At 27.5% G+C, this 10190-nt stretch overlaps 1 protein-coding gene across 1 annotated transcript; it reads left to right on the top strand.

Annotated features, from left to right (window-relative positions):
* The first annotated feature begins 276 nt into the window (after positions 1–276).
* On the top strand, positions 277–5626 carry LOC115708661 (type I inositol polyphosphate 5-phosphatase 8). Its single transcript, XM_030636645.2, has 10 exons — positions 277–564; positions 1192–1251; positions 1357–1522; positions 1600–1642; positions 1774–1878; positions 2481–2847; positions 2979–3190; positions 3280–3397; positions 3918–4075; positions 4893–5626. Exons 2-10 carry the CDS (start codon positions 1222–1224, stop codon positions 5197–5199), a joined length of 1506 nt encoding a protein of 501 aa, XP_030492505.2. The 5' UTR covers positions 277–564; positions 1192–1221; the 3' UTR covers positions 5200–5626.
* The last annotated feature ends 4564 nt before the right edge of the window (positions 5627–10190 follow it).

Genomic DNA, 10190 nt, shown 5'->3' with positions numbered 1-10190 from the left:
AATTAGTTAAGATATGAAAATTTATTAGTAAGAACCAACCAAGTTAGGATTAAAAACACTTAAAAATTAAACACTCTGCAATCCAATCAAAATGACTGCCTTGCCCTGTCCCACCTTTGTTTTTGTTGTTTGTTTTCATAACTTTTTTCAAATTTGGCCCTTTCCCAACTTTTCTATTCTTCCTTACTTTCTGTGTTTGAATATAATAATAATAATAATAATAATAATAATAATAATAATAATAATAATAATAATAATAATAATAATAATAATAATAATAATAATAAGCCTAATTATTAATAAATATAAACTAAAATGTAAAAGATTAGTTATAAATGAAAAGAAAAGACAGGTCTTTTTTGCTTTTACTAGGAAAAACAATTACAAAGGTTTGTGCTTTCTCTCCTCAAGGCTATATATATATATTTCTGCAACAACAACAGAAGAAGAAAGAAAGAAAAAGATTATAAAAGACTCAATCTTTTATCATTCTTTTGATTTGATTGGATATCACTCTTCTTCACATCCAAAAAAATTCAGTCTCATATGCTCATTTTCATTCCTGTAAGTACTTCTTCTCCTCTGATTCTCAATGCTGCAAATGCTATCTCTTTTAGTTTCTCTGTTTTGGTTTTTACTGCATTTATTAACTTTGTTGTGTTTTCTTGTTTTTTAAGCTACAAAATACCAAAATTATCAAAACGGTATTTTTTAAAATGGTTTTTAGTTACAAATCTGTAATAAAGTTTCAATCTTTATAGTCAAAAAATAACTGGGTTTTCTACTCTGTTTAGAGAAAGAAAGAAAGAAAGAAGAAGAAGATTTGCTTTGTAAGCAAATATTCCAAACAAAAAATAAAAAAGTATGAAGCTGGCTTATTCTGAATTCTTTTTATTCTAAAAAAATATAATAATTTTCCAATGTTTTTTTTGCTTCTTTTTTCTTAAAAAGAAAAAAAAAAAACTTAAGATTGATCCAAAGGAGCTGTCTCCATTTGCCACTGCAACTTGGTTTTTTTTTTAATAAAAAATAAAAAATTGAGCGTTGAATTAATCTATAATTAGTTTATTTTAACCCCTCTTGCTATTTTCTTAACTTTTCAATTCATTATATAAATCTTTAGATGAAAGCTTACATAATTTTAGATTCCTATTCTAATAATAATAATTATAATACTATCTCTTGGATTAGGCTCAAACTTTCTTCTTTGGCTGACTAGTAATGAAAACTGGACAAGAATTCATCTCAAAGGTACAATCTTTATTCATTTTTCACTATATTTTCTTGTTCAAATTTTCATTTTGAGTTTGAAACTAAAAATGTGATAAAAAAATGTTATCTTTTGTATTGGTGCAGAGTTCTTCTTGGCCTAAAGAAGTGGCAAGAAAATGGCTTAACATTCGGAGCAAAACAGATGAATTTAACTCAGATTATGTTTTACAAGCTTCAACTAAACTCCAACGCCGGAGAAAGAGTTGCTCCGACGACAATTGTTGCGTCGTCGTGCCTGAAGATTTTTCGGGTTTGCTCTTTTTCCTCTCTTCTTTAGATTTGTTATGTTTTGGGGTTAGTTTTTCTGATCATATTATTTCTTTGCAGTTTTTTCAAAGGTACAAGACTCAGATGATCATCTCAATCTGAGGTTAGTACTCTTTATTTGACTTTTCATTTAATGACTTTTGACCAAACAAAACATTATGAGATGAGACTTTGTTTTTTCAGCTTAGACTTAAGATTTTTCTTCTTGTTTTGTTTTTTGTGTTATGAAATTAGAACATTTGTTGGGACATGGAATGTTGGAGGAATTTCCCCTCATGATGGGTTGAACTTAAGGAATTGGCTTAAGTCTCCAACTCAAGCTGATATCTATGTTATTGGGTAATGATCTACTCTCTATAGTGATAATCTCATTTTTAGTTACAATTAAGTTTTTCGTTTTCTATTTTAATCAGATATGTAATCCAGCGTGAACTGTTTGAATTAGTTTAAAAGGTTCGAGTTAGAACTGAATTACACTAAGTTTTCGTATATAAACTCATGCTTATTTTACAAATATTATCGGGTAATTAAATTTCTCTTTTGTTGTAATAAGGTATGTAGTCCAGCGCAAACTATTTGAATTAGTTTAAAGGCTTCAGGTTAGAACTAAACAGTCCTGAAATTTAGTGGGTCATAAAAAAAAATATTGTATTTTTCGAAATCAGTAAAAAAATGTATATTTTAAAAGTGAAATACTTTTTTTGGACTCCTAAGCTAAGTGAGCCCTAGGTACGGGCCTAACCCGCCTATGTCTAGGGTCGGGTTTGGAACTGAATTACACGAAATTTTCGTATATAAACTCATGTTTAGTTTGTTTTCAATGAGGTATGTAGTCCAGCGCGAACTATTTGAATTAGTTTAAAGGGTTCGGGTTAAAACTCTATTACACAAAATTTTGGTACATAAATTCATGTTTGTTTTACAATTATTATTGTTATTAGGTTCCAAGAAATAGTGCCTTTGAATGCTGGTAATGTATTAGGAGCAGAGGACAAGGGCCCAGCAGAGCAATGGATTGGTTTGATTAGAGAAGCTTTAAATGACAATGAATTTGATCAACAAATTAAGAATAATAAGAAGCAAGGAAGGATGAGTTTCTCAGATTTTCTTTCATTAGAAAATGAAGAAGAAGAAGAAGAAGAAGATGCTATTAAAGATGAGGTTGGACCCAAGTTTAGGTTGGCTGTTAGTAAACAAATGGTGGGAATCTTCCTATGTGTTTGGGTTAGATCAGATCTTTGCTCACTCATTTCCAACTTGAAAGTCTCTTGTGTTGGTACTGGCATCATGGGCTACCTTGGCAATAAGGTATATATACATATAATATATATTTATATAAGGTATTCATTGTGAGTTTTCGAAATTATAAATTATTTAGAATTTTCTAAAAATGTAATAATGTGTTTGAGTTATTAATAATTGTTATGATTATTTTGTAGGGTTCAGTATCAATTAGTATGAGCTTAAGTGGGACAAGCTTTTGTTTTGTGTGTACTCATTTGACTTCTGGTGAAAAAGAAGGAGATGAGGTCAAAAGAAACTCAGATGTCATGGAAATTCTTAAGAAGACAAAGTTTTCATCTCATTCATTATCATCATCATCATCTTCTTCTTTAGAAAAATCATCACCTAATACCATATTAGAGCATGAGTAAGTCTTCATTAAAACTTGTTTATCTTATGATTAATTCTAATTAATTAATTAATTATTAATCCTTTTTCTTTTTTTGGTTTTTTCAGTAAGATTATTTGGCTAGGTGATTTGAATTATAGACTTGTGGGTGGTAGTAGTGGAAATTGTGAAACTCATGAGCTAATTGAAAAACATGATTGGCAAACACTTTTGGAGAAAGATCAGGTAAATTTTAATTTTGATTAATTTTATTTAAATTTTGAGTTTGTAAGTGGCATAAATCTGATAATTTTTTTGAGTGGCACAAGTAACTAATATTAGTAAAAATGTAATTTTCTTTCAGTTTCATTAGTACAGTGTCTTAAATAAACAGGACACATATAAGGTCCAGATTCAAAATCATTAAGTTTGGACGGGAACATATAGTATGAGTTACGCTCAAATCTTCTTTTGATAAATTTAAAACGAAATTTGTATTTACGAAACTGAACAAAAATTACAATTTTATAAACATTAAAGACTTGTGCCGTTAAATAAATAATTAGATTTAAGGTGCATGAATTTTCATCTTAAAACTAATTGATAATAAGTGAAGTAACCTATATTCTTATATACGGATCAATATTTTTATATTTAATCTATATAAGATAATATAATATCGTTTACAAACTCAAAATTTTGAGTAGTTATGTCGTAATTATTCATTTTTTATTAATTTTTTTTATTTGTTTTTATGATATTATAGCTAAGGAAAGAACAAAGAGAAGGGAGAGTGTTCAAAGATTGGGAAGAAGGGGTAATAGATTTTGCACCAACATACAAATATGTTACTAATTCAGATCATTATTATGTTAATCAAATCTCATCAAATAAATCCAAACACAAACAAAGAACACCTGCCTGGTAAGTCTTCAACTTTAAGTCTTAATCATTATTTTTTATATATTATTTGTCCAATGAAATTATGAACAAGTTGTGGTAGTACTACTAATACTTATCATTATCTCTTTCTTCTATAATATATATCATTAATATAATTATTATTATTATTATAAAATATGTTTAGTGCTGCAGTTTTGCTCTGTTCATGACAGTTTACTTACCAGCCTCTCTTCTTTTTATATGTTTCTTTTTTTTTTAATATTAATTAATCATAATAATAATATCACCAAGCCTAGTTGAAGCTTCCACTTATCATTGAGTATTTATATATATAATATATATATGATTCATTTATATAATTAAGATGTAATTGAGAACAGTCCATGTGAAAACTATCATTGTTAAACTAAATTAATTAATAAACAAAAGTAACATGAATAAACCGACAATTTTGGTATAATAATTTTGAGATTATAAACAAAACCATGTGCATTAACTTAAAGTAATTTTTGGCGTAAATACTTAGGTAATAATATTTAAGTTATGTTTTTAAAATTTCTGTACATACCTGTTAAATGTTAAGTCATCATTCATGTGTTATTTTTTTATTAATATATTTAATTTAATATTTAAATAAAAAATTTATAACCTAGACCAATTAAGAATTACCACTTGACGATTTACTTGACACTTACTTACCGAAGTTACAAAATTATAATTTAAGTCTTTATCTACAATTGGAAGTTAAACATTAATATTTATGCTGCAAGTTACTTTTTTTTTTTTTGTTATAATCAAAATTTTGATAAATTTGAAAATTAAATTTTAATTTTTACAGGTGTGATAGGATATTATGGAAAGGAGAAGGAATGAAAGAAATTTGGTATGGAAGAGAAGAGTCAAGATTTTCAGACCATAGACCTGTTTATGCTATTTTCATTGTACAAATTGACTCAAAAAGACACAACAACAACAACAACATTAACAACAACAACAACAACAACATTAACAACAACAACAACAACATTAACAACAACAACAACAACATTAACAACAACAATAGGCTAAGACCAAGGCCAGTACTAGCTAAGGTACAGGCTGAGGAGCTTCTTTTGCCAACACTAAACAACAGCACCAGGTTTTGACAGTTAAACAGTAAAAAAAAAAAGTAAAAGTAAAATGTTGGAGAAGGATGTGGCTGCATCTCTGGGTGTTTTTTCAAATTGTTCATAAATATATAACTTTGTTTTTATGGGGTTTAGAGTAGAGGGAACATAGATTAACTTTTGTAATTAAAGTAGCTCAGCTTTTTCTATAGAGCAATTTTTTATTTGCTCTTTTTTTGATTTTTTTTTTTTGGGTATGAGTTAGATTGATTGAAGAGAAAGGTAGTAAAAAAAAAGCCTAGTCAAATGTGAAGGTTTGGTTGGTTATTATTTGGAGAAAAGCTTAGTTTTTTGAGTCCTCTTCTTCTTCCAACTTTCATTGTGATGAGACTCTAATATTATTATTATGTTTAATAGAAAAATTGCATACCAATCATCATAGAGGATTGTAATATGCTAGCTTAAAGAAGATTAAAGCTTTCTTTTTAGTTATATTCTAATAATTAAAAGTAGAAAATAGCTAAAACCTCGTACATTTCCATCGGAAAAGAATCAATAGAAAAATAAAGAATTAAAATTAATCGATATATTTCTCGTATTATGGTAATTTAGACTATGATTTGGATTAACAAAGATTTATTTAAAGAATCATTTAACAGATTCTTTCTCATGAGTTTTTTCTATATTTTTTAAAACTTTTTTTTTTTTTAATTTTTTCCATAAAATATATATTTTTGAAAAAACATAGTTTTGTAAAATTTTGTTGGAAAAACCATAAAACTGAAATTTTCTAATTTGTTTTGTTAATGTTAGCCATAAAGCCCAATAGCAGCCCAAATTGTCATACATGATTGTCCATTTAAACTATTGCAATTGTAAACGTAAATGGGCCGATAAATAATTTGAGTGAAATCACAACTAATGTATTTTCTCTATTTTTATTTTTAAAAAAGAAAAACAATTTGTTCATTAATTTTTTGGGGTAAGTTAAAAAATACCACTTTTATTAATCAATAAATCAAATTTACCTCTACTTTTATATTTATTTGAAACATACCTCTTTTTACGTGTATTGTACCTAAAATACCCTGACATAACAGAGTCACATGGAAAGTATCTTGAAGTGACAGGGGTAAATTTGGTATAATGTTTAAAAAAGAGGTAAAAATGATAGACTTTAAAAAAGAGGGTAAAAATAAAAGAGGAAAATATAAAAAGGGTATAGAGTGTAATTTCCTCTAATTTTTTTGAACTCAGTATTTTGTAAAAGTTATTGATTGGACATTTTGTTTTATTAAATGACAAATTAAATCATGTATTTTCTAAAATGCTACTAAATAGTACACTTAACTGATTTTTGGTTAAAATAAAACTTAATAGTAACTCGATTTAGATGTGTTTTTGATAAAACTAGTTATGTTTTCTGCATTTATTCGTGTTGGGAATTATCTTTAAATTAGTTATATTAAAAAATTATTAAAAATTGAGCTCAGTATTTAAACTATTTTAAAAAATGCACGGACAATTTTATCATTTAACAAAATAGAGAATCTAATTAGTAACTTTTGTAAAATATAACAACTAAAATAGTATTAACCCTTGAACTAATATTAGTGAGTGCAAGGGTCTATGTCCATTGGCTCTAACTATGTAAATAAAAATATTAAGCAAATAAATAAAAAAAATAGATTGAAATTTAATATACTCACAAACTTTCTTAATATTCCTTTTAAAAAAGAAAACTTTTAATATTAATATTTAACAACGTCAAACAAATTATTTTTTTAAAATTAAAATAAAAATTTCCATTATTAAACACAAATCATACAAAATCCATTACATAAAAATAGATGTAGTACATAGATTAAAATCAACAATAATAATAAACGTACCAAACTATTAATCAAACTATTGATCACTCAATTTTAACATATTATATTAATTATGTTAGAATAATATCGATTTGGTACACTTCATATTTGGAAAATATGATCACTTGAATTGGCAATGTGGAACTCTACCAAGGCAAAAAAATAAAAAATTATAAGACTAATTAATATTTGTTAATTAAGTTTTTCTGATATGTAGGAACCTCACAAATTGACACGTAGAACATAAAATATAATATATGTTTATGCTTCAAAGTCCATTTTTGACTTCTAAAAATGACCAAATTCATAGGTTTATTATTATGACATTTTATTTTAGTGGCCTCATTACTAAGAATGTATGTAGATATCATCATTAATAATCCTTTTTTCTAGATATAATGATAATTAAACATACTAATAATTATAATGTCAACATTCTTTGAACCAAACCAACTAAAAAGTCTCACCCATCTTCTCTAATAATTATTAGATATTGATCATATTCATATTTATTATTACATAAAAGTTTTTAGATGATTATATGTAAAAATGATCAAATGGATCATCAAAAATTAATTTTCATGCCACCAACCTTAACTTTATAATGGAATTAGTTTTTAGATGATTATTTTTAGTATTTTTTTAACACTTGACAAATTTTTATTGAAAAAGATCAACTGGGTACATCATAAATAAAAGATGGAAAATTTTCCATCTAAATCAGCTCACCATTCACTTTAAGTGTGTGTAGTTAATTCATGCATAATCATATCGACTAAATAATTTGCATGAATAAGAGATGCCTAAGAAAAATTGGATAATAAACTAAAAAAATCATCTAAAAAAAAGCCTAAATCAATGCAAAAAGAACATCTCTTGAAAAATGCAGAGATCAAAGCTAAACAATTAGACTCAAAAAAATAAAGAGAAAATCCAATTCCAACAGCCAAATCAATGACACCCTTAGCTTTTTTTCATCATTATATTCTACATTCATCTTAGTCTCCTTCTTTCATACCCAACAAAATCAAAAGGGAAATTTCATTTTTTGCCCCTAATAAAACCCCCAATATCAAAATTTAGACCCTTCACTAATTTGTACAAATTAATTCCATTGATTACATGAACTTCCCACTTTACCCTTTTCTTAAAAAAATAAAAAAGAAAATTGTTAAAAACTAAAAAAACTTCCCTCTCTCTTCCCTCTCTCTTCCTCTCTCTCTTCCCTCTCGTGCACCTCTCTCTCTCTAGAAAAAACTGAAAAAGCTTTCCTCTCTCTCTTCCCTGTCAAATGTTTATTTCTCGGTGGACAGTGTTAGAAAACCGGAGCACACCCCAATCACTCAAGAATCTTACACCATTATAATGGATAAGTAGTGTTTTAAGCATTTTGTTAGATTTTATGTAGTTTGTGTTCGTTATATGTGTCGTATTTGTTGAAACTAGTATTTTTTGGTTTGAAATGGTAGATATCTGGCAGATCTAGTTTTCTTTCGAAATCTGGGTTTTCCAGAAGTTATCGACAGTTTATCGATAGAATATCGATGCTATGTCGATATCATGCTAAGAAAGGTCAGGGATGACCATTATCGACATGTTGTCGACAGTTTGTCGATATCATGTCGATTAAAAAGCAAATTAACATACATAATTTATTTGAGAATTTGTCGACACAAAATTGTTGACACACTATCGACATGATGTCGACAATCAATCGATATCACACTTAGCAATCACAGAAAGCAATTACATCACATTGTCGCCAACATATCGACATACTGTCGACATGCTATCGATATTCCAAGTATGATCACGCCTATTTAGCAAACAAAATTGTCGACACAATGTCGACATCATGTCGACATGAGGTCGATATTATCACACAGAATTAGCAATTAAATCACATTGTCGATAAATTATCGATATACCGTCGACAAATTATCGACATTTTAGGTCAAATTTTTTTTATTCTCATTGTGTCGACATCCTATCGATACACCTACGACATCCCATCGATATACATTAACAACACAGACAATTTTATTGGTCAAACTACTTTCAATTTTAGGGTTAATTTGCTTTTTAATCGATATGATATCGACAAACTGTCGACAACATGTCGATAATGGTCATCCCTGACCTTTCTTAGCAGGATATCGACATAGCATCGATATTCTATCGATAAACTGTCGATAATATCTGGAAAACCCAGATTTCGACAGAAAACTAGATCTGCAAGATCTCTACCATTTCAAACCAAAAAATACCAGTTTCAATAAATACGACACATATAACGAAAGCAAACTACATAAAATCTAACAAAATGCTTAAAACACAATTTATCCATTATAATGGTGTAAGATTCTTGAGTGATTGGGGTGTGCTCCGGTTTTCTACCACCGCCCACAGAGAAATAAACATTCAACAGGGAAGAGAGAGGGAAGTTTTTTCAATTTTTTTTAGAGAGAGAGAGGGGTGCACGAGAGAGAAGAGAGAAAGGAAGAGAGAGGGAAGAGAGAGGGGGAAGTTTTTTTTAGTTTTTAACAATTTTTTTTTTATTTTTTTTAATAAAAGGGTGAAATAGGAAGTTCATGTAATCAATGGAATTAATTTGTACAAATTAGTGGAGGGTCTAAATTTTGATATTGGGGGTTTTATTAAGGGCAAAAAATGAAATTTCCCAATCAAAATAAATTAAGAGTTTTTTTGGAGGTTAAATCCTTTCAACTATTATTTTACTTGCATTTAACCCTTCAAACTTAAATTTTAGTGGTAAAACCTTCAAAACTACTGAATGTTAGTAAATTAAGGTGTCATCTAATAATAATATTAAATATATTAATATAAATGTGTCACGTGTACAAAAATATATACATAAGTATGTAATTCATAATAACAGTTAACTGTGAAAAATAAATGATACAATTTAATAATTTAAAAGATTTTATTGAGAAAAACCTCAAAAATTAATAAAAAGAGTTAAATTGAAAATATAAAAAACAATTTATAAAATAATGTGATTAGTGGAGACCCACAATTACATAAACATTCATATACATTTGAATTGAGATTTGAGTACTTATGTCTTATGTTACATAATCCACATCATATTATAATAACATGTACACGTGTACGCTTGTGATGCAATTACATCATCTT

The sequence above is a fragment of the Cannabis sativa genome, chromosome 3 (genome assembly GCF_029168945.1).
Source record: "Cannabis sativa cultivar Pink pepper isolate KNU-18-1 chromosome 3, ASM2916894v1, whole genome shotgun sequence".
Taxonomy (NCBI): domain Eukaryota; kingdom Viridiplantae; phylum Streptophyta; class Magnoliopsida; order Rosales; family Cannabaceae; genus Cannabis; species Cannabis sativa.
This window is presented reverse-complemented; position numbering and strand designations above follow the sequence as displayed.